General features: G+C 38.4%; 2 protein-coding genes across 10 annotated transcripts in view; both read right to left on the reverse strand.

The window, feature by feature from the left end:
* Positions 1-25,720, reverse strand: part of LOC126934347 (cytochrome c oxidase assembly factor 5) — a 521,053-nt gene that overhangs the window by 434,396 nt on the left and 60,937 nt on the right. The window lies entirely within an intron of this gene.
* The window catches only part of TSGA10 (testis specific 10), a 149,937-nt gene that overhangs the window by 11,130 nt on the left and 113,087 nt on the right, over positions 1-25,720 (reverse strand). For 8 of the 9 annotated variants that reach the window (XM_050755077.1, XM_050755078.1, XM_050755076.1 and 5 more), the window contains 3 exons: positions 10,972-11,174; positions 9,217-9,321; positions 8,876-9,025 (listed from right to left, as the gene is read on the reverse strand). In XM_050755077.1, the coding sequence (XP_050611034.1) occupies positions 8,876-9,025; positions 9,217-9,321; positions 10,972-11,174 (458 nt within the window). Of the gene's footprint in view, positions 1-8,875; positions 9,026-9,216; positions 9,322-10,971; positions 11,175-19,405; positions 19,630-25,720 lie in introns of those variants that run through there. The other variant, XM_050755075.1, reaches the window with a different exon arrangement.

Below are 25,720 nucleotides of genomic sequence, written 5' to 3' on the forward strand. Positions count from 1 at the left end.
GCATAAAACCACAAAGAAAGGAGGTGGAGGCATGGCTGATGGGATGGAAGGCATAGAGAAAGTGACACTTCTCTTAGTATTATTTTTTGCAGAGTGTTGACCTTTAAAAGCATGCTAATCTACATATTAAAAAATAAAATTAAGTTGAGGAAAAAACTAGGAAGTGGAAATACGAAAAATGAAAGCAAATTGAAACAAATGAATCCAATGTTATTTCAAATGAATACCATGACCAAAATAAAAGATGGAAAAAATTAATCCAAATAAGTTACAAACTCAGTATTTAACCATATGTTCTCAAGATTTGGGCAAGGTAGCATACAGGCGTAAGAAGGAAGAACTGCAAACAGATTCTGAACTTTAAAAAAGTTGGCCTATTTATTGTGGTGACATCGGTGAAGAAATTTTGAAACTATTGTAGATGTATTCTGGGATTGAGCAAATTAGTAACTACATTGATATCGTTGAGTAAACATGTTAATGTTGAGCCAGGGTTCTCACTGTAGAAGAAAGAACATATATATAAGTAATAGAAAAAAGTAAAAGGATGAAACCTGTGGGCATGGTTTGGAGTTTTGGTTATAAGTTTAAATGTGCCTCTGTGAATGTGTGAGTAGGTCTGTGCAAGTGTGTGTGTTTCTGTGAAGAAACATGAAAGCATGTGAGCACATGAGCCACCACATGTGTATATAAGAAAACAAATGGGGTAAAAATTTTAAAATAGTGAGTATGGGTAAAGGGCATATAGATGTTTTTTGTATTCTTATTTTTGTAACTTTTTGAAAGGTTGAAATTGTTTCCAAATAAAAAGTTTCTAGGAAATTTGTGATACATAGAAATATATCTAAAATATTTTCCTCTGAAAAACTAGCTGATTACTTTCCTAGAACATATAAATTTTGTGGTGCTATAATAACCAACATTTTGTAGTTAAATAAGAAGTTAATGTTGTAGAAATAAAAAGAAAATCAAACTATTAAAATACAATGTATGGGGCAGATGGAAGATGGCAGGTAGGAGACGGGACTAATGTGCAGCTCCCACACGGAAGGACAGCTCCCACACGGAAGGACAGCTCCCACACGGAAGGACAGCTCCCACACGGAAGGACAGCTCCCACACAGAAGGACAGCTCCCACACGGAAGGACAGATCCCACACGGAAGGACAGCTCCCACACGGAAGGACAGATCCCACACGGAAGGACAGATCCCACACGGAAGGACAGCTCCCACAAGGAAGGACAGCTAAGGACAGATCCCACACGGAAGGACAGCTCCCACACGGAAGGACAGCTCCCACACGGAAGGACAGCTCCCACACGGAAGGACAGCTCCTACACAGAAGGACAGCTCCCACACGGAAGGACAGAACAGTGTTAGAGACTCACACTGTGATCTTTTGCTCCAGGATTCACTGTAGGAATATACAAGGAAAACCCAAAGAATTCACACATCCTTTGAAAGAAGTGGCATGCTGCTGCCAAGTCCATGAAACAGGTGAAAAACTGGGAGTTCCCAATGTGTGAGAGGGAAGAAAACCTACATCTGAACACATGTCCCCACTGGGGAATCTGAAAATCCACATCACGGGAGAAAAATTTAACCCTATCTAGAGATGAAAGGGGTTTATGGAGTCACGTAAAATATAAAAGTAGAAGTAGCAGCAGGAAGTGCCTTGCACGCACTCCCAGTCTCCAGCTCGAGCCCAGGGAAGCCAGCAATGACTATTTCACAGGGGTCCTTGAAAAGGCAGCCAGCAGAACTGGGGAGGGGTCACAGAGTGAAGGAAGCTCCAAACTGAAATCGGTAGTGGTTCTGACTGGGCACAAATTTTCTTGAGCAGAGTCCAGGGGACGAGCGGAAGCTGCTGCAGATAGGAGACAGAGCAGCAATAGCCAGACAGGGAAGGGCCAGGTTCAAATGCTGTGCTTGCTTTTTCTGTGGGGTAGCTCATGGCCTGGGGCAAAATCTGAGCAAGGCACTGCAGGAGCGAGGCTGGCCTCGCCAACTGCATGGGAGCTGGGTGAGGCCTCTTGCTACTAGCTATTCCCTACTTCTCTGGTGAACTATATGATACAGCCGAGGTGGCCAAGATCCCCTCTAGAACATAACCCCATTGGCCTGAGAACCATAATCCCCTTCCCCAAGGTGGCCAAGGCAAGCCCTGCCCAAGGAGAGTCTGAGCCCAGACCCACCTAACCCTGCCCCGACCTAAAGTGATGCATCACTTTCCCGTCACCTCTACTAGAGCAGGTACTGGTATCCATGCTGTCACCAGGCTGGAGTGCAGTGGCGTGATCTTGGCTCACTGCAACCTCCGCCACCTGGGTTCAAGTGATTCTCCTGCCTCAGCCTTCCAAGCAGCTGGGATTACAGGCATGTGCCACTATACCTGACTAATATTTGTATTTTTAGTAGAGGCAGAGTTTCGCCATGTTGGCCAGGCTGGTCTTGAACTCCTGACTTCAAGTGATCTGCCCGCCTCAGACTCCCAAAGTGCTGGGATTACAGGCATTAGCCACCATGCCCAGCTGAAGACAGGTCTTTAGAATTAGCTCAGTCAGACAAAGAAAAAAAAAAGAATTTTAAAAAGTGAACAAATCCTCCAAGAAATGTGGGATTATGTTAAATGGTCAAACCTAAGAATAACTAGTGTTCCTGAGGAAGAAGAGAAATCTAAAAGTTTAGAAAACTTACTTGAGGGAATAATTAAAAAAAACCTCCCTGACCTTGCTAGAGACCTAGACCTCCAAACATAAGAAACTCAAAGAACACCTGGGAAATTCATTGCAAAAACATCATCACCTAGGCACATAGTCATCAGGATACCCAAAGTCAAGACAAAGGAAAGAATCTTTTTTTTTTTTTTTTTTTTTTTTTTTTGAGACGGAGTCTCGCTCTATTGCCCAGGCTGGAGTGCAGTGGCCAGATCTCAGCTCACTGCAAGCTCCGCCTCCCGGGTTCACCCAAAGCCTCAAGTACACTAAGGTGCTCGCCAGCCCAGCTAGTTTTTTTGTATTTTTTTAGTAGAGACTTTCACCGTGTTAGCCAGGATGGTCTCGATCTCCTGACCTCGTGAGACAAAAGCATTACAGATAAAGCCATAAAGGCGCCCTACAGAATTTAAGATCTGTGAGACAAAAGCATTTTTTAATGGCAGATTTTTCAGCAGAAATCCTACAAGCCAGAAGGGATTGGGGTCCCATCTTTAGCCTCATGAAACAAAATAATTGTCAGCCAAGAATTTTGTATCCAGCAAAATTAAGCAACATAATGAAGGAAAAATAAAATCATTTTCAGACAAATGCTGAGAGAATTTGCCACTAAGCCAGCACTATGAAAAATGTTTAAAGGAGTTCTAAATCTTGAAACAAAACCTCAAAATACATCAAAATAGAAGCTCCTTACAACATAAATCTCACAGATTATTTAATTTCATTTAATTATTTAATGTCATTAAACAATGACACAATGGGGGAAAAAAACCAAAACAACGTATTAAGGCAACAACTAATGTGATAAACAGAACAGTACCTAACATCTTAATACTAATGTTGAATGTAAACAGCCTAAATACTCCACTTAAAAGATACGGAATGGCGGAATGGATAAAAATTCACTAAGTATCTGCTGTCTTCAGGAGACTCACCTAACACATAAGGACTCACATACACTTAAGGTTAAGGGGTGGAAAAAGATATTCCACACAAATGGAAAGTCAGCAACAGTAGCTATTCTTACATCAGACAAAACAAACTTTAAAGCAACAACAGTAAAAAAAGAAAAAGAGAGACATTATATAATGATAAAAGGAATAGTCCAAAAGGAAAATATTGCAATTCTAAATATATATGCATATATACACGGAGCTCTCAAATTTAGAAAACAATTACTATTAGACCTAAGAAATGAGATGCACAGCAACACAATAATAGTGGGAGACTTCAATACTCCATTGACAGCACTAGACAGGTCGTCAATACAGGAAGTCAACAAAGAAACAATGAACTTAAACTATACCCTGGAACAAATGGACTTCACAGTATTTACAGAACATTCTACCCAACAACTGCAGAATATAAATTCTTTTCTTCAGCACATGGAGCAGTCTCTCAGACTGAACATATGATAGGACACAAAACGAGTCTCAATAAATTTAAGAAAATCAGATTTATATGAAGTATCTTTTTTTTTTTTTTTTTTTTTTTTTTGAGATGGAGTCTCGCTCTGTCACCCAGGCTGGAGTGCTGTGGCATGATCTTGGCTCACTGCAAGCTCCGCCTCCCAGGTTCACGCCATTCTCTTGCCTCAGCCTCCTGAGTGGCTGGGACTACAGGCACCTGCCACCACGCCCGGATAATTTCTTGTATTTTCAGTAGAGATGGGGTTTCACTGTTTTAGCCAGGATGGTCTCGATCTCCTGATGTCGTGATCCGCCCACCTCGGTCTCCCAAAGGGCTGGGATTACAGGCGTGAGCCACCATGCCTAGCCTCAAGTATCTTCTTAAACTGCAGTGGAACAAAACTGGAAATTATCTCCAAAAGGAACCCTCAAAACTCTAAAAATACATGGACATTAAATAATCTGCTCTTGAGGCTGGGTGCGGTGGCTCATTGCTGTAATCCCAGCACTTTGGGAGGCAAAGACAGGTGGATCAGTTGAGGTCAGGAGTTCAAAATCAGCCTGGCCAACATAGTGAAACCCTGTCTCTACTAAAAATACAAAAATTAAGGCTGTGCGCGGTGCCTCATATGAGCCTGTAATCCCAGCACTTTGGGATGCTGAGGCGCACAGACCACCTGAGGTCAGGAGTTCAAGACCAGCCTGGCCAACATGGTGAAAACTTTTCTCTACTAAAAATACAAAAAAATTAGCCAGGCGTGGTAGCAGACGCCTGTAATCCCAGCTACTTGGGAGTATGAGGCACGAGAATCGCTTGAACCCGGGAGGTGGAGGTTGCAGTGAACTGAGATTGTGCCATTGCACTCCAGCCTGGGCAACAGAGTGAGACTCTGTCTCAAAAATAATAATAATAATAATAAAAATAAGCCGGGCATTGTGGCACATGCCTGTATTCCCAGATACTTGGGAGGCTGAGGCAGGAGAACTGCTTGAACCCGGGGAGCAGAGGTTGCAGTGAGCCGAGATCATGCCACTGTAGTCTAGCCTGAGCAACAGAGCAAGATTCCATCTCAAAAAAATTTAATAATAATTATCATTATCATCATCATCATCATCTGATCTTGAATGATCTTTGGGTCAACAATGAAATCAAGATGGAAATTAAAAACTTCTTTGAACTGAGAGATAATAGTGAAACAACTTATCAAAACCTCTGCGACACACCAAAAGTAGTATTAAGAGAAAAGTTCATAGCATTTAATGCCTACATCAGAAAGTTTGAAAGAGCACAAATAGACACTCTAAGATCACACCTGAAGGAACTGGAGAAACAAGAACAAACCAACCTAAACACAGCAGAAGAAAAGAAATAACAAAGATCAGAGAAGAACCAATGAAAATGAGACAAAAAAATACAAAAGATAAATCAAACAAAAAGCTGGTTCTTTGAAAAGATCAACAAAATTGATAGACCACTAGCAAGATCAACCAAGAAAAGAAGAGAGAAGATCCAAATAAGCTCAATGATAAATGAAACGGGAGATATTACAACCAATACCACAGAAATATAAAAGATCATTCAAGGCTACTATGAACACCTTTACACACACAAACTAGAAAATCTAGAGGAGATGGATAAATTCCTGGAAAAATACAACCCTCCCAGATTAAACCAGGAAGACATAGAAACTCTGAACAGGCCAGTAACAAGTAGAGAGATTAAAACAGTAATTTTTAAAAATTGCCAATAGAAAAAAGTCCAGGACCAGATGGATTCACAGCTGAATTCCATTAGACAGTCAAAGAAGAATTGGTACCAATCCTACAGAACACTATTCCACAAGATATAGAAAGAGGGAATCCTCCCTAAATCATCCTATGAAGCCAGTATCACCCTAATTCCAAAGCTAGGAAAGGACATAACAAAAAATGAAAACTATAGACCAATAACCCTGATGAACACAGATGCAGAAGTCCTCAACATAATACTTGCTAACTGAATCTAACAGCGTATCAAAAAGATAATACACCATGATCAAGTGAGTTGCATACCAGGTATGCAGCAATGGTTTAACATATGCCAGTCAATAAATGTGATAGACCACATAAACAAAATTAAAAACAAAAATCATGTGATCATCTCAATAGATGCAGAAAAAGGATTTGACAAAATCCAGCATCCCGTTATGGTTAAAACCCTCAGCAAAACTGGCATAGGAGGGACACACACTTCAAGGTAATAAAAGCTATCTATGACAAACCTACAGCCAACATTATACTGAATGGGGATAGTTGAAAGCATTCCCCGAGAACTGGAACAAGACAAGAATGCCCACTTTCACTGTTTCTATTCAACATAGTACCTGAAGTCCTAGACAGAGCAATCAGACAAGAGAAACAAATAAAGGGCATCTAAATCAGTAAAGAGGAAGTAAAACTGTCACTGTTCACTGATAATATGATCATATACCTAGAAAACCCTACAGACTCATCCAAAAAGCTCCCAGATCTGATAAATGAATTCAGTAAAGTTTCTGGATACAAAATTAATGTACACAAATCAGTAGCACTGCTATACACCAACAGCGATCAAGCTGAGAAACAAATCAATAACTCAACTCCTTTTACAGTAGGAGCAAAAAACAAACAAACAAAAACACCAACTTAGGAATATACCTAATCAAGGTGGTGAAAGAGTTCTACAAAGAAAACTACAAAACACTGCTGAAAGAAGTCACTGATAACACAAACAAATGGAAACACATCCCATGCTCGTGGAGAATCAATATTGTAAAAACGGCCATACTGCCAAAAGCAATATGCAAATTCAATGCAGTTCCAATCAAAGTACCATAATCATTCTTCACAGAACTAGAAAAACAATCCTAAACTTCATATGGAAACTCAAAAGACCCCACATAGCAAGACTAAGGAAAAGGAACAAATTTGGAGGCATCACATTACCTGACTTCAAACTATACTACAAGATTATAGTTATCAAAACAGCATGGTACTGATACGAAAATAGGCACATAGACCAATGAAACAGAATAGAGAACCCAGAAATGAAGCCAAATACTTATAGCAAACTGATTTTTGACAGAGCAAACAAAAACATAAAGTGGGGAAAGGACACCTTACTCAACAAATGGTGCTGGGATAATTGGGAAGCCACATGTAGAAGAATGAAACTGGATCCTCATCTCTCACCTTATATAAAAATCAACTCAAGATGATCAAAGACTTAAATCTAACACCTGAAACCATAAAAATTCTAGAAGATAACATTAGTAAAGCTCTTCTGAACATTGGCTTAGGCAAAGATTTCATGACCAAGAACTCAAAAGCAAATGAAACAAAAACACGTACAAATAGATGGGACTTAATTAAACTAAAAAGCTTCTGCACAGCAAAAGAAATAATCAGCAGAGTAAACAGACAACCCACAGAGTGGGAGAAAATCTTCCCAAACGTGCATCCAACAAAGGACTAATATCCGGAATCTACAAGGAAGTCAAACAAATCAGAAAAAAAAAAAAAAAAAGAAAAAAAACCCAAACATAATCCCATCAAAAAATGGGCTAAGGACATGAATAAACAATTCTCAAAAGAATATATACAAATGCCCAATGAACATATGAAAAGATGCTCATCATCACTAATTATCAGAGAAATGCAAATTAATAGCACAATGAGATACCTACCTTATTCCTGCAAGAATGGCCGTAATTAAAAAATCAAGAAATCATACATGTTGGCATAGATGTGGTGAAAAGGGAATGTTTTCTTTTACACTGCTGGTGGGAATGTAAACTAGTACAACCACCATGGAAAACAGTACAGAGATTCCTTTTAGAACTAAAAGTATAACTACCATTTGATCCAGCAATCCAACTACTGGGTATCTATTCAGAGGAAAAGAAGTCATTATATGAAAAAGATACTTGCACACACATGTTTGTAGCAGCACAATTTGCAATTGCAAAAATATAGAACCAGACTAAATGCCCATCGAACAACAAGTGGATAAAGAAAATGTGGTATAAATATACCAAGGAATACTACTCAGCTATAAAAAGGAACGAAATAATGGCATTCGTAGCAACCTGGATGGAGTTGGAGACCATTATTCTAAGGGAAGTAACTCAGGAATGGAAAACCAAGTGAGAGTTAAGTGAGAGTTAAGCTATGAGGATGAAAGTTATAAGAATGATATATTGGACTTTGGGGATTCAGGGGGAAGGATGGGAGAAGAGTGAGGAGTACACATTGGGTACAGTGTACACTGCCTGGGTGTTGGATGCACCAAAATCTCAGAAATTACTGCTAAGGAAGTTATCCATGTAATGAAAAAACCACCTGTTCCCCCAAAACTATGGAAATAAAAAAATATATAATTTTTGCAAAGAGATAAAATATTAGTCTTTTCGCTTTAGTATAATAGATATAATTCTAATTTAATTATCAAAATCCTGTATTTTTATATCAATATATCTTGGTAATCCTGTTTAAATATCACTATTTTATTTATTTATTTATTTTTTTATTATTATTATACTTTAAGTTCTAGGGTACAGGTGCATAACATACAGGTTTGTTACATATGTATACTTGTGCCATGTTGGTGTGCTGCACCCATTAAATATCACTATTAAAGAGATAGACTATTGAGTTTCCTTATTACCCCAAATATTCACTATACTAGATATTACTATTTGATCTCAAGAGAATGGATCCTTAAACAGACTCACTCTTCTAATGATCGATCTAGGCCTCGGTCAGGAGATCGATGGTGAGCACGTTCTGGTGAATGACATTTTGTATTTGGCTTCATCGTAGAACTCACATGATAAGCATTACTTGAATAATTTTGGCGGCGAAGTTCTTGTACGGCCCTCTCCCTAAAGCAAAATAGTGATGCTTTAAAATTTTATATCCAGCAAAAGTATTAAAACTATCATAAAAAACTGTAGCTTAATTCATACTTTAAAATCTAACCATCATGAAGGAACTAAAACCTATTTTTACCTAAGAAACAATGCTTTCCATGCTGAAAAGCATTGTTTTTGAGCTTGCATAGAGATAAACTTACCTTTCAAAGCGCTCTGTTCCTAGTTGTCTTTTGGTGATGTCTAAATCAGCTTCCAATTGTGTGACAACATTTCTGAACTGGGCCACATCTCTACTTTGGATGGCCCTGTTTAAAAGAAGATAAGAGTTATAGTTGACTAAACTTAAAATATGACTATGATTCTGGGGTACATTAAACCATATTGATAGTGGTTTCTCAGCTGGAACCAAATCACATTGTGATTTTTATGGCCAGATTTATTAGTACATCTAAAATATGCCCATGTTAGACATGGTAAGTATGCAGAGTAGCCTACTTGAAAAGCCTAAGCAATCCCAGTCCCATTCAATTAGTTAATCCTTCTCTGTTTCAGTTTCCCTGTGGAAACATATTATACATCATCTGTCTATACTATTTACTATAAACAGCTTTTAATGTAAGTACTTAGAAGCATTATATAAAGTAGTAGTATGACCAAATAATTAACACTGGAATTCACCAGCTCCATGATTAATATAGTCTGTTTTATATAATCTATTCAAGCAAGTGCCTTAAAATGAAATTTGATATATACAATCTTCAATGTAATAGAATCTTTCTTAAGGCCAAACAATGCCTCATAAAACCTGTGATAAGGCACAATATCATAAGGAAGATAAACACTGATGAATGCCACTCACACAGAACATTCTATCCTCTTCACTTGCTTTCAGGAGAGTATCATAGACTGCTGAAATCTAAACTTTAGAGACTAATAACAAACATTTCTCATGCTAATTCTAAGTGTTAGTATTTACCAGTCAGTCTCAAACAGAGTATAGCCCTTAGGGTGGAAGTTTTGGCATATTTCATGAAGGTAGATTTCCACCTACCATCTTGAGAAAGTGATCCTGCAAAACTAGTTGAAGGAATCATAATAGCCTAGCTACAGTAACGGAAAAGAAGGACTCAGTCACCACCACCAAAACAGTTTCTGAAGGAAACTGGCCTTGGTTCTGAAGCCCTTGCCTAGTCAGGGGCTCCTAGGAGTGGCTGATTGCCGAGACCATGCTTCTTATCCTTCCCCATGCCCTGAGCTCAGATGTGAGGATAGAGTGGAGGCTGGATGAAAAGTGTTATAGATGGGACAGGTAAGAACAGGGGTTAAGGGTCCCCCATCAGTTTTTATGAGAGGTGACCAAGTTTCATAGAAAAAAATTCACTATATAGGGAGGCATTTCCACCCAATACTCCAGCCAAAGTTCTTTTAATAACATGCTAGGAGTGCTAGAGATCCTTAAAAAAAAAAAAGAAAGAAAGAAAGAAAAAGAAAAGAAGCCAAAATTGATGTCCTAGGAAGTCTTCTGTATTTTGTGAATGCAGGTGTTCTTCTGGGTACCCAGTACATGCAATAGGTACAAAAGAAAATACAATGTGGCAAATGAAAACACTAGGCTGCAATATATTGGTCTAAATATGAAAATTCTTCTGGTTTCAAACTGGTTAATTTTTTTTCTCATTTTGTTATATTTCCTAAAGGCAGTATTTTAGACCAGACATTCTATTATACTCAAAACCCTGTTGGAATCAATAGAGATCATTAAACTTAAATTTAGATAAGAAAAACATAATAGAAAAAGTACCACCTCTTAGGCAAATCACAATATTTCTGATCCTTAGTTTAATTAATGACAAATTATAGGAGGCAAATTCTCTAAATTCTAGCTTAAAAATCCTACTAATCTATAAAGTACCAAAAAATTAAGATGTATGACTTTATATTGCTAAACAACTCACATTTTATTTTCTGCCAAACAAAGGTGTTCTTTAAGAAGCTGAATTTCAGATTCTTTTTCTTGAAGTGCTATCTGAGACTGATATTCTTTGTCTCGATTGGCCACCAGCAAAGCTTCTAGATTCTGCATGGAGATTCTCTCATTTGTCATCTGACTCCTCAGGAGTTCAATTTCAGAACGAGCAGAATCTAACTCATTCTCCATCTGTAGAAGAAGAATAAGATATCTATACTTATTCCCATTAATTCACTTAACTATTATATTATCAGGGACTCACAAAATTTTCATAATCTGTTATAAACTGGCAACTACTTTTAATGTGATTTGAAATTGTATCCCTCCTTCTTACCAAATAAACACACCACACATGTACGTATAGTATCACTTTCTCCATCTCTTTGATCATATCAGAAAATTCATTAATTTAAGAAAAGGCTTATTAATTTCAAACTGCAACCAGTTTCCACTACCAGCTTTGATATTTCTTTATATACTCCTGCAAGACTGACAGGATATCTGTGAGCACTGCTTTCTCCTGAGTTAGGTGAGCTACATACTTATAGAATGTCACTGGACTCCATAATTAAGGAATATAAGGAGTAATCTCTTATATTCTTTATAAGAGTAATCTCTTATGTTCTCTTAATATAATTAATATAATTAATTATAATTATATATATTTAATAATATAATTAAATATAATTATAATTAATACAAGGAGTAATCTCTTCTATTCTCATGCATAAACTTGTGGAAAGCTTCCTTTTGAAAATTATCTTGAGCCTTAAAATATGCTCAGTGAGACAAATGTTTTTTTAAAAAGGAGGAAGAACAGTCACTAGTATTTAGAAAAAAATTACTCCTTATCTTGTAATATACGTAACAAATTCTACATGCATTAAAAAAGTTAAATCTGGCTGGGTGCAGTGGCTCAAGCCTGTAATCCCAGCACTTTGGGAGGCCGAGACAGGCAGATCACAAGGTCAGGAGATCGAGACCATCCTGGCGAACACCGTGAAACCCCGTCTCTACTAAAAAAATACAAAAAAACTAGCTGGGCGAGGTGGCGGGCACCTGTAGTCCCAGCTACTCGGGAGGCTGAGGCAGGAGAATGGCGGGAACCCGGGAGGCGGAGCTTGCAGTGAGCTGAGATCCAGCCACTGCACTCCAGCCTGGGCGACAGAGCGAGACTCCGTCTCAAAAGAAAAAAAAAAAAAAGTTAAATGTGAAAAGGTAAGCTTTAAATTCCAGTGAAAAGAAATAAAAATGAAATTACAGGGAAGGGAGATAGGGAGGTAGGGAAATTTTCTAAGCTAGATACAATGCAAAAAAAAAGTTTGGTCACATTAAAAAAATAAACATTTTGATAGTCAATATAAACTTAACCAAAATTTGAAAGGAAACAACTGGAAGACAAATAAACTTAGTAAATAAAATTAATAGTGTATATCTCTACTAGCATAAAGAATGCATACACACTGATGAGAAATATGAGCTGAATGATAATGATCAGAAAATCTACAAAAGGAGAAATACGATTAAATTCTAAACGTATGGGGAAAATTTACCCTTACTAGTAATCAAATAAACTAAAACAAGATGCCATTACCAGTTCAGGGCTTCTTACCTCAACGTTACTGATGTTTTGGGTTGGATAATTATTTGGAGTGGGGGCAGCACTATCCATGACAGGATGCTTAGCGGTCTCCCTGGCCTCTGCCCAGTCGACGCCACCAGCATTCCCCACTCTAGTCATGGCCATCGAAAAGGTCAGTATTAAATGCACACTGGGAGCAAACGCTCTTTCAGCCAAACTGGAAAAACTCTACCGAAGACACTGTTCTAGTCTATCTAATCGGCAAATGTGTTAGTTTCCGTTAATGAACATTACGTTGGGCAATGGCAATCTCGTATACTTTGCTGGCAGGAGTAGAAAATGGACCGAGATTTTTTTGACAACAGCTTTTTTGAAATATCATTCACATGCCATCAATGATTTTTAGCATATTAACACCGTTGTACAATTGTTACTACAATCTAATGTGAGAACGTTTTCATCATCCCAAAAAGAAACTCAAGGTTGGGCATGGTGGCTAACGCCTGTAATCTCAGCACTCTGGGAGGCCAAGGTAGGTGGATTGCTTGAGCTCAGGAGTTTGAGACCAGCCTGGGCAACATGGTGAAAATCCATCGCTACAAAAAATTCAAAAACTTAGCCAGGCAAGGTGACATAGGCCTGCAGTCCCAGCTACTCAGCAGGCTGAGGTGGCAAATCGCTTGAGCCCAGGAAGTCGAGGCTACAGTGAGCCAAGATGGCGCCACTGCACTCCAGCCTCAGCCCTGAAAGAGACCCTGTCTCAAAAAAAAAAAAAAAAAAAAAAGCAAAAAACAAAACAAAACAAAAAAACAACACAGAAACTTGTCTGGCCCTAGGCAACCCCTAAACTATTTTGTGTTATTTGCCTTATTCTGGATATTTCATACAAATGGAAACAAACAACGTGTATGCAGTCTTTTGTGACTGGCTTCCTTTATTAGCATAATGTTTTTAAGAGTTATCAATGTTTTAGCAGGTATCAAAACTTCATTACTTTTATTGCCTAATAATATCCCATTGCATAGATAAATCACAGATGTATTCATGAGTTAAAAATATTTGACTTATTATACTTTGGGACTATTACAAAGAATATTGCCATAAAACTTTGTATACAAGTTTTTGTATACATGTTTTCATTCCTCTTGAATAGATGGAAGTGACATTTATGAGCTGTAAGGTAATCTAATTTTTAACACTTTGAGGAACTGCCAAAATGTTTTCCAAAGTTGCCTTACTATTTTACATTTCCACCAGCAATGTATGAGGGTTTCACTTTTTCCACATTTTTGTCAACATTTTTTATCTTCTGATTATAGCCATACTAGTGGTTGTGAAATAGTATGGTTTTGTGTTTTTTTATTAATGATGTTCAGCATCTTTTCATGTGTTTATTGGGCATTTATGTATGTTATGTAGAGAAATGTCTATTAATATCCTTTGCCTAGCTTTTTAATTGGGTTATTAAGTTTTTTGTGTTTTGGTTTTTGAGACAAGGTCTCATTCTGTCACCCAGGCTGGAGTGCAGTGATACGAAGATGGCTCACTGAAGCAAACCTCCCACCTCAGGCTCTCAAGTCACTGGGAATACAACTGCACACCACCACACCTGGTTAATTTTTGTATTTTTTGTAGAGATGGGTTTTTGCCATGTTGCCCAGGCTGGTCTTGAACTCCCGGGCTCAAGCGATTCTCCTGTCTCAGCCTCCCAAAATGCTAGGATTACAGGCATGAAACACAGCTATATATTTTGAATATCAATCTCTTATCAGATATATGGTTTGCAAATATTTTCTCACACCTTGTGCACCGTCTTGTCACTTTCTTGATATCATTTGCAGCACAGAAGGTTTTTTTAAATTTTGATCAAGTCTACTTAATCTATTTATTCTTTTTTTGTGTGTTTTTGATGTGTATTTAAGAAAGTGCTGCCTAACCCAAGGTCACAAAGATTTACTTCTGTATTTTCTTCTTAGTATAGTTTTTACTGTTACATATAGCGCTATGATTCATTTTCAGTTAATCTTCGCATGTGATCCAACTTCATTCTTTTCCAAATAGATGTTAGGTTGTCCCAATGCCATTTGCTAAAAATACTATGCTTTCCTCATTGAATTGTCCTAGCACCTGTATTTTGAAAAATCTTTTGGGCACAAATGTATAAACCATTTCTGGACTCCGAATTCTGTTCCATTAACCTCTATGTCTTTCCTTATGCTAGTGCCACACTGTCTTGATTACTTTAGTTTTGCAGCCAGTTTTGAAATCAGGAAGTGTGAGTCTCCTAACTTTGCTTTTCTTTTTCAAGATTGTTTTGGCTGTTCACTTGCACTTCCATATGAATTTTAGATCAGTTTGACAATTTCTACAAAGAAGACACCTGGGATTCTGATAAGCATTGCATTAAATTTGTGGATGAGTTTTGGGAGTAATGCCATCTTAACAATGATAAGTGTTCGGACCCATGAACGTGGGATGTTTCCCTTTATTCAGGTCTCCTTTAATTTCTGCTGACGATGTTCCGTAGTTTTGTAAAGTACAAGTATTTGTCTTTTTTTATTTAGTTTTTATTTTTTTAGACAGAGTCTTGCTCTGTCACCAGGTGGAGTGCAGTGACATAATCTTGGCTCACTGCAACCTCTAACTCCCCAGTTCAAGTGATTCTCCTGCCTCGGCCTCCCAAGTAGCTGGGATTACAGGCATGCGCCACCACGCCCAGCTAATTTTTGTATTTTTAGTAGAGATGGGGTTTCACCATGTTAGCCAGGATGGTCTTGATCTCCTGACCTCATGATCCGCCTGCCTCGGCCTCCCAAAGTGCTGGGATTACAGGCATGAACCACCGTGCCCGGCCGTATTTGTCCTTTTTTAGTGTTACCCTTTTTGATGCAATTCTGTTTGACAGAATTTTTTTATTTTCATTTGTAGATTGTTCATTGTTATAGAAATAAGAAATACGATAATTGGATATTGATCTTGTGTCCTACAACCCTGATGCTCATTTATTCTAATAGTTTTTTAGTGGATTCTTAGGATTTTCTATATTTCAGATCATGTCACCTGCAAACAGAGATAGTTTTACTTCTTTTCCAATCTGGATGTCTTTTATTTAATTAATATGTATTAATTGATTTTTCAGGGTTAACCAACCCAGCACTCATGGAATAAACCCTACTTGATGGTGTAAATTTCATTTTATGTGTTGTTGGATTCAGTGTTACAGTATTTTCTTGAGAATTTTTCATCTGTATTCATAAGAGATAATTGTCTGCAGTTTGATTTTCCTGTGAGGTCTTTGTCTGGCTTTGGCATCAGGGCAATAATGGCTTCATAGAATGCACTGAGAAGTGTTCTCTTCTACTTTTGGAAGAGTTTGCAAAAATTTTGGATCAATGCATCTTGAATCATTTGGAAGAACTCACAACTGAAGCCATCTGGGCCTTGGTATTACTTTATGAAAATTTAAAAATGTCTATTTTGACCTCTTTAGGTTATAGGTTTATTCAGATTTTCTTCTTTTCCTTAAGTCAGTTTTAACAGTTTGTGTTTTTCTGGAAATTTGTTGATTTCATCTAAACATTTAATTTTTGGCATTCAGTTGTTCATAATATTCCCCATGATACTTTTTTCTGTAAGGTTAGTAGGGATGTCCCTTCTCTTATTCCCGATTTTAGTAATTTGACTCTGTCACTTTGCTAAAGATTTGTCAATTTTGTTGATATTCTGAAAGAACAAGCTTGTGACTTCTTTGATTCTCGATTGTTTTCTCTTCACCTAGTTTATGTTCTAATCTGGATTATTATTTTCATTCTTCTTGCTGTGGGTTTAGTTTGCTCCCTTTTTCCAGTGTTCTAAGTGGAAGGCTACGTTAGTGACTTAAGAGTTTTCTTCTTTTATAATATAGATAGGCATTTATAGCTATAAATTTCCCTCTAAGTACTGCTTTAGCTGCATCCTATATGTTTTGACACAGTACACATTCATTTTTACTAATCTCAGAGTATTTTTTTTCCTTTGTGATTTTTCCTTTGACTCACCACTATTTGGGAATGTGCTGCTCAATTTTCATATACTTGTGATTTTACAAAATTACCTTCTTTTATCAATCCCTAACAATTCCACTGTGGTGGGAAAACATACTGTGCATAAGTTCAATCCTCTTAAATCTACTGAGGCTTTCATTATGGCCTAATGGTCTGGAGGGTGTTCCATGTTGACAAGACTATGTATTCTACTGTTGTTGGAAGAGTGTTTTATATATTTATGTTAATGCCAATTTGGTTTTTGTGTTGTTGAAATCCTGTATTTCCTCGTTGATGTTCTGCTTAGCTGCTCTCTTCATTATTAAAAGTAGGGTATTGACATCTGCAACTATTACTGTTGAACTGTTTATTTACAGCACAATACAGAAATGCTATTCCTACATAGCTGTATTTCTTCCTTCTCTCATTAGTGATATTAGTGTCTTACATTGACATCTATATATGTCACAAGTCCAATGATATATTGTTACAATTATTACTTTTAAATGTTAATAGCTTTTAAAGAATTTGATAGAAGAAAGGACAGCAAACATATACAGTCAGACTTAGCAGCTCTTTTTTTATTTTTATTTTTGAGACAGAGTCTCACTCTGCCACACAGGCTGGAGTGCAGTGGCATGATCTCGGCTCACTGTAAGCTCTGCCTCCCAGGTTCACGCCATTCTCCTGCCTCCTCCTCCCAAGTAGCTGGGATTACAGGCACCCACCACCACACCCAGCTAATTTTTTTGTATTTTTTTAGTAGAGACAGGGTTTCACCATGTTAGCCAGGATGGTATCGATCTCCTGGCCTCATGATCCGCCCGCCTCAGCCTCCCAAAGTGCTGGGATTACAGGCGTGAGCCACAGCGCCTGGACCAAAGCAGCAATTTTAAATATGTTCAAAGAAATAAAGGAAGTCATACTTAAGGAAGTAAAGTAAGGCCAAAAATAGATGAATGGATAAAGAAAATGTGGTATATATACAAAATGGAATACTATACAGCAGCAGTCCCCAACCTTTTTGTCACCAGGAACTGGTTTCATGGAAGACAATTTTTCCATGGACAGCAGAGGGGGTGGGGATGGTTTTGGGATGAAACTTTTCCACCTCTGATCATCAGGCATTAGTTAGATTCTCACAAGGAGTGTGCAACCTAGATCCCTTGCATGCGCAGTTCACGATAGGGTGCACGCTCTTATGAGAATCTCATGCCACTGCTGATCTGGCAGGAGGTGGAGCTCAGGCAGTCATGCTCACTCACCCACCGCTCACCTCCTGCTGTGTGGCTAGGACTGGTATCAGTCTGTGGTAACAGGTATGGGCCCGGACAGGTCTGCGACCCAAGGGCTGGGGATTCCTACTATACGGCCTTTTAAAAGAAAAAAATTCTGTCATTCATGGTGACCTGGGTGGAATTGGAAGACATTATGCTAACTGAAATAAGCCAGGCACAGAAAGACAAATACTGTATGATCTTACTTATAAGTGGAATCTAAACAAGCTGACTTTATAGAAACAGAGTAGAATGGTGGGAGGAGGAAGGATGGAGAAAGGGGAGATGTTGATCAAAGAGTCCAAAGTTTTAGTTAGACTGGAGAAATAAGTTTTGGTGATTTATTACACTGTATGGCGACCACAGTTAATAATAATCTACTGTATAATTCAAAATTGCTAAAAGATAAAATTTTAATATCACTGCAAAAAATAAGTTGATAATTTGGTTGATATGTTATTAGCTTAATTAAACCTGTCTACCATACATACATCAAATCTTTCTACATACATAGACCAAAACATCACATTGTACTCCATAAATATACACAATTATTATTTGTCAACTAAAAAAAGAAAGAAAAAAGTAAAAGAAGGAGTAATAATAGTGCCTCATCAAATAGAGACTAATAATAAGGAAATAATAAGCTGCTCTAAAAGACAGTTTCTTTTGTTTGCTTTATTTTCCTATGGATGGGCTGCATTTTCCTGGCTTTTTGAGGGTTAAATTTTTGTTGTTGAAAACTAGAAATTTTACATAATATATTGTAGCATGTCTCAATACTGATCCTCCCCATCTTGGGGCTTGTTATGGTTGGCTTATTTCCTTATTTATCTGTCTGGACTGTTTCTGTGATGTCTATTCCCCTTGCAGTAGATAGCCTCTGATGTTGCTCCTCAGGGTATGCACATAGTTACCCCATCCCCTCCCATGGGCATTTACATAGTCATTCTAGCCTCTCCCATTAGGATGACAATGGATTTAGCCAGGCTCTCTTTGATTGTCTCTCTCTGATCTCCCTGTTAAGTGTCTGGCTAGTCTGTCCCTACTGGTATCAAATCCAACTATTAGTCTCTATTAATTGCTAGCTGACTGTTCTATTTATTTTGACAATCAACTGTGGGTAACGTTGCTTCACAGTCTGATCCAGTTACATTTGATCCCTTTGAAGGGGTACTACTTCCTAACCTAAGCATTGTTGAGGTATGATTGACAAATAAAAATTATACATAGTTAAGGAATATAACATGATGTTTTGATACACACATACATTGTAAAATGATTGTCAAAATTAAGCTAACATATCCATCACCTCTCTCTCATCTAGTTACTATTGTATGTGTGTGTTAAGAACACATGAGATCTATTCACAGCAAATTTCAAGTATACAGTATATTAACTGTAGTTACCATGCTGTATATTAGATCTCCCAAACTTATTCACCTTGTAACTGAAAATTTGTACCCCTTGTCCAACGTCTCCCTTCTTCCCCTACTCCCCTTGCCCCCAACCCCTCATCACCACCATTCTACTCTCTGTCAAACTCACAGGAGAAGGGGTAGTTTTGAGGCAAGGTTTTGAGGCTTGCTCTGATCCCAGAAGGGCTCTTGTTAGCTGCTGCTGTCCATGGTTCTCTATTCAACTTCTAACTGGTCTATTGTTTCCATTTTTGTTTTCATGATGTTTCCTCTTAATTGTGAAGCAGTGGCTTTTTGAAAGCTCGCTGGCTGTATGTGCCAAAATTTCCACTTGTGGGAATCCATCTTAAGGATATAATGCAAAATGTGATAAAAGTTTTATGTAAAAAAATTTTCCATGTTTTTTTTATACAGTAATAAAAATTTTTAATTTTTTATACAGAAATGGTAAAAAGTAGAATAATCCATTTAATATATTATTTTGCAACTATGCAAAAGAACACAAAAATCTGGCTAGGAAAATAAAAGGGCCAGAAGGAAATGTACCAAAATGTCTATAGTGGGAGAAAATACCTTATTCTGGTTTTAGGTTCTGAAATCCATTGTAGCCTAAGGTGATGACTACATTTTTAAAAATCCTTTGCTTCCTTCAAAAATTATATGAGATTTTCCAAAGCACTTCTCATATGATGCCTAAGGAAATCATCCATAGCATAAGTATTCATTAAAAGATATTAAAGGAAGAACATTTGGAATTCATGCTCTCAAAATTCCTCTTGAGAAGAGTTAGTTAATAGATATACTATTAATTTAGAGATAGAAAATCAAGACCAGGGTATATTGTATATTATGTGAATGATATATCAACAAATATAGCTCAGTAAATATATTTTTTAAAGAAAGAAAAGCAAAGAAAACTAAGACTGACAAAAAGGTCCAGATAGTGCTTTAAACTATTTTTATAGGAGAATGAAGGTGGCAATATTGATATTTTTGACCCTAACTTCTCTTTTCTTATTTAAAATTATCTGAGTGATCTCAGGGATGGAAGGCTAGTTCAAAATTCAAAAACAATCAATGTGAATCTATCATATTAATAGGCTAAATAAGAAAAATAATTGGATCTTATAATTAGATGCTGAAAAAGCATCTGACAAAATTCAACATCCATCTATGATAAAACCTCTTAGAAATATGGGAATAGAGGGAAAATCCCTCTACTTGATAAAAAGCAACTACAAAATACTACAGATAACACTAGTGGTGAAACACTGAATGCTTTCTCTGTAATATTGGGAAGAAGGTAAGATGTACACTTTCACCATTCTTAATTGACATAGTGCTTATGTATGAAACAGTGCAAGAAGGCAAGAAAAGGTACACAGATCAGAAAAGAATAAAACTGTCTTAATTTTCAGATACAGTGGTTGTTTACCTAGAAAACCCCATGGAATCTGCAGGAAAACTCCCAGAACTACTAAGTGGATTTGGCAAGTTCATAGGATACAAGATAAACATTCAAAAATTAAAACTGTTGGCTGGGCACAGTGGCTCATGCCTGTAATCTCAGCACTTTGGAAGGCTGAGGCGAGCAGATAACTTGATGTCAGGAGTTTGAGACCAGCCTGGGAAACATGATGAAACCCTGTCTCTACTAAATACACAAAAATTAGCTGGGTGTGGTGGCACATGCCTGTAATCCCAGCTACTCGGGTGGCTGAGGCAGAAGAATCACTTCAACCCAGGAGGTGGAGGTTGCAGTGAGCCAAGATCGTACCACTGTACTCCAGTCTGGGTGACAGAGCAAGGCTCCATCTCAAAAAAAATAAAATAAAATAAAATTGTTGGCTGGGCATGCTGGCTAATGCCTGTAATCCCAGCATTTTGGGAGGTTGGGGCAGGAGGATTGCCTAAGGCCAGAAGTTCAAGACCAGCCTGGGCAATATAGCAAGACCCCCATCTCTACAAAAATCAAAATATTAGCCAGGCATGGTGACACATGTCTGTAGTGCCACCTAGCTACTTAGGAGGCTGAGGTGAAAGAATTAGTTGAGCCCAGGGGTTCAAGACTGCAGTAATCTATGTGCCACTGCACTCCAGCCTGGGCGACAGAGTGAGACCCAATCTCTAAAACCAAACCAAAAGAAAACAAAAAAACAAAAATCAATTGTACTTCTACATACTAGCAAGGAACACATTGACAATGACATTAAAACTAAAATACCACTTACAATAGCTCAAAAAAAGAATATTTCTTTTCATTTTGTAGGTGGAAATCCAAAATGTACAGAACTTGCGTGCTGAAAACTACACAGTTAACAAAAGAAATCAAGGAAGATCTAAATAAGACATATCACGTTCATGAAGTGGAAGCCTTAGCATAGTAAAGATGTTAATTCTCCCCAAGTTAATGTAATTTTAATGCAATTCCTATCAAAATTCAAGCAGGATTTTTGTAGATATAAAAAGATTATTCTAAAATTTATGTGAAAAATCAAAGAGACTAGAATACCTAAAACAATTTTGAAAAAAAAAAAAGGAATAAAGCAGATGAACCTAAATTAAAGACTCAATATATAACTACAGTAACCAAAATTCTGTGGTATTGGGGGAAAGATAGATATATAGGTAAATGTAAAAGAATAGAAAACCGCCGGGCGCGGTGGCTCAAGCCTGTAATCCCAGCACTTTGGGAGGCCGAGACGGGCGGATCACGAGGTCAGGAGATCGAGACCATCCTGGCTAACACGGTGAAACCCCGTCTCCACTAAAAATACAAAAAAAATTAGCCGGGCGTGGTGGCGGCGCCTGTAGTCCCAGCTACTCGGGAGGCTGAGGCAGGAGAATGGCGGGAACCCGGGAGGCGGAGCTTGCAGTGAGCCGAGATCGCGCCACTGCACTCCAGCCTGGGCGACAGAGCGAGACTCCGCCTCAAAAAAAAAAAAAAAAAAAAAAAGAATAGAAAACCAAGAAATAGACCCACACACAAATATACCCAATTGATTTTTCACAAGAGTACAAAATCAATTCAATGGCAGAAAGATAGCTTTTTAAACAAATGGTACAGAAGCAGTTGGATAATCATAGGCAAAAAAAAAAAAAAAGAGAACCTCTATGTCAACCTCACACTTCACACAGAATTAACTCAAAATGGGTCACGGAATTAAATGTGAAAAATAAAACTATAAAACATTTAGAATAAGAAGTAGGAAAATCTTTGGAATTTAGAGCTATAGTAAATAATTTTTAGACTTAAAGCCAAAAGCACAATCCATAAAAGGAAAATTTATAAATGCGACTTCATCAAAACTGAAAACTTTTTATCTGAGAAAGACCCTGTTAAGAGCAAAAAACCACAAGCCACATACTTAGTGAAAGAAAATATTTGCAAACCACATATCTGATAAAGCAGGAGTTCCCTAGCCTCTGGGCCACAGACCGCTACCAGTCTGTGGTCTGTTAGGAACCGAGCACAGCACAGCAGGAGGTGAGTGGCAGGTGAGCCAGCAAAGCTTCATCTGTATTTACAACTGCTCCCCATCACTCGCATTACTGCCTGAACTCCGCCTCCTGTCAGATCTGCGGCAGCGTTAGATTCTCATAGGAGTGGAACCCTACTGTGAACTACACAGGCAAGGGATCTGGGTTGTGCACTCTTTAAAAGAATCTAATGCCTGCTGATCTGAGGTGGAGCTGAAGCACTGATGTTAGCTCTGGGCAGCTGCTGCAAATATAGATTAACATTAGCAGAGAGGGTTGGCTGCACAGTGACTTTAATAAATCAATTGCTTGCAGACTCATATCAAAACCCTATCGCTGAGTGGCAAGTGACAATTAAGTTGCATCTGGTGGTAGGCTTTATAGTGGCAAGTGAGTTGATGTGCTTCAATTGTACAGTTGCATCTGGCGGCAGGCTTTAAGTCAGAATCTGACACTTATTTTAGTCTGCAGGTGGCCCGCCCATTTTTTTATTCGCCACTTCCATCCGTGTCTCTTTCCTGCACGGAGTACTTGTCTCAGTCACAGTTTTGGCAAGCCCACAAGCCAACCCTAGCCAAAATGAGTAAAAAACAAACATCACTAGAGAGCTCCTTTGAAAAAGGCAAAAGACCCAATGATGAGGCAGCAGAAGACTCTAAGACTGTCAAGAAAAGGAAAGCTGCATTTAAAAGAAGATACCGAGTCCTACTTAAATTACAGGTTCATTGCAACAGGTGATTCACATTCTCCAAGTCTGCTTTGTATAATGTGGTAACCGGCTATCCAGTGAAATCATGAAACCTTCAAAACTGCTTTGCCACGTGGAGACCAAGCACCCTGTATTAAAAGACAAGCTTTGGAGTTTTTCAAAAGAAAAAAAAATGTGAACACAAAGAACAGAAGTAATTATTAAAGACCACCACTTCATCGAATGTGTCTCCACTGAGAGCATCATTTTTAGTGGCTAAACACGTTGCTAATGCTAAGAAGCCCTTTGCTATTGGTGGAGAGTTGATCCTGCATACTGATAAGGATATATGTCATAAAATTTTAGGAGAGGCTGAAGTTCAAAAGGTGGCATGTGTTCATCTTTTGACTAGCACCAATAACTAGATGAACTGATGAAATAACAGAAGATATTGCAACACAATTGTTAGAGAGGATTAATGAGTCACCATGGTATGCAATCCAGGTTGATGGGTCTACCGATGTTGACAGCAAGGCAACAATGCTTGTTTCTGTGTGACATATTTTTCAGGAGCATGTGCAGGAAGATATGTTATGCGCACTTTTGTTGCCAACCAACATCACAGTTGCAGACTACTCAAGTCTTTGAATGATGACATATCAGGAAAACTAAATTGGTCATTTTGTGTCAGTATATGCACAGATGCAGTGGTTGCCATGGCTGGATGGCTGTCTGATTTCATTACTTGGGTCAAAGAGGTCACCTCTGAATGTGAGTCTACACACTGTGTCATCTATAGAGAAATGCTGGCTATCCAAAAAATATCACCTGAACTTAATGTTTTGCAGGATGTGATTAAAATTATTAGCCACGTTAAAGTGCATGCCCTTAACTCACGTCTGTTCGCATAGCTCTGTGAAGAGATGGATGCAGAGCAAACATGTCTTCTCTTACACACAGAAGTGAGATGACTTTCTAAAGGTGTATCACTGGCCAGAGTTTCTGAGTTACGAGAGCAACTCCAGGGATTTCTTTTAGAAAATGTCGCCACTGGAAGCACATTTCAGTGACACAGAATGCGTCTCAAAACTTGCTTACTTGTGTGACCTATACAACCTGCTCAACAAACTCCATTTGTCACTTCAGCGGAGAATGACAACTGCGTTCAAGTTGGCAGATAAAGTGGCCGCGTTCAAAACTAAACTGCTGTAATCCCAGCACTTTGGGAGGCCAAGGCAGGCAGATCACTTGAGGTCAGGAGTTTAAGACCCGCCTGGCCAACATGGTGAAATACTGTCTTACTAAAAATACAAAAATCAGCCAGGTGTGGTGGCAGGCACCTGTAATCCCAGCTACTTGGGAGGCTGAGGCAGGAGAATCGCTTGAACCTGGGAGGCGGAGGCTGCAGTGAGCTGAGATCGCGCCACCACACTCCAGCCTGGGTGACAGAGTGAAAACAAAACAAAACAAAACAAAACAAAACAAAACAAAGCCAAACTGGAATATTGGAGGCAACAAGTGAATCCTGGGATCTTTGACATGTTTCAAACATTGGCGGAGATTTTGAAGGAGGGTGAGCCAGGGCCTTCTTTCTCCCAGTTGGTGTATGATCACCTATCTCAGCTTTCAAAAGAGTTTGAGCATTATTTCCCAATCACAAAAGACCCCTGGACTTGGAAGGAATGGATCTGCAACCCATTTGTGAATATGCCAGGTGAATCGACTTTGTCAGTGCCAGAAGAGGATCAACTGCTTGAGATCACAAATGATGGTGGCTTTAAAAGTACGTTGAGACAATTTCAAATCTCCATCCGTTCTGGATTAAAGTCGAGGCAGAATAACCTGAGGTTGCCACAAAAACACTGAAAAGCCTGCTTCCGTTTCCAACATCCTATCTTTGTGATGCAGAGTTTTCTACGGTGACAGCAACCAAAATGAGATTACAGAGTAGACTGGACTTAAGCAACATCTTTCGGGCGTCACTGTCTCGTATCACCCCCAGATGGGACTGTCTAGTTGCAGGAAAAGAAGCTCAGGACTCCCAATCATTTTACATTGGGGTGAGTTGCATAATGATTTCATTATATATCACAATATAATAATAACAGAAATCAGTGCACCATAAATGTAATGTACTTGAATCATCCTGAAACCATCCCCTATCACCCACCCAGTGTGTGGAAAAACTGTCTTCCATGAAACTGGTCCCTGGTGCCAATAAGGTTGGGGGCTGCTGTGATAAAGAACTAGTATGTAGAATAAAGAACT

This window comes from Macaca thibetana, chromosome 13 (assembly GCF_024542745.1).
Source record: "Macaca thibetana thibetana isolate TM-01 chromosome 13, ASM2454274v1, whole genome shotgun sequence".
Taxonomy (NCBI): domain Eukaryota; kingdom Metazoa; phylum Chordata; class Mammalia; order Primates; family Cercopithecidae; genus Macaca; species Macaca thibetana.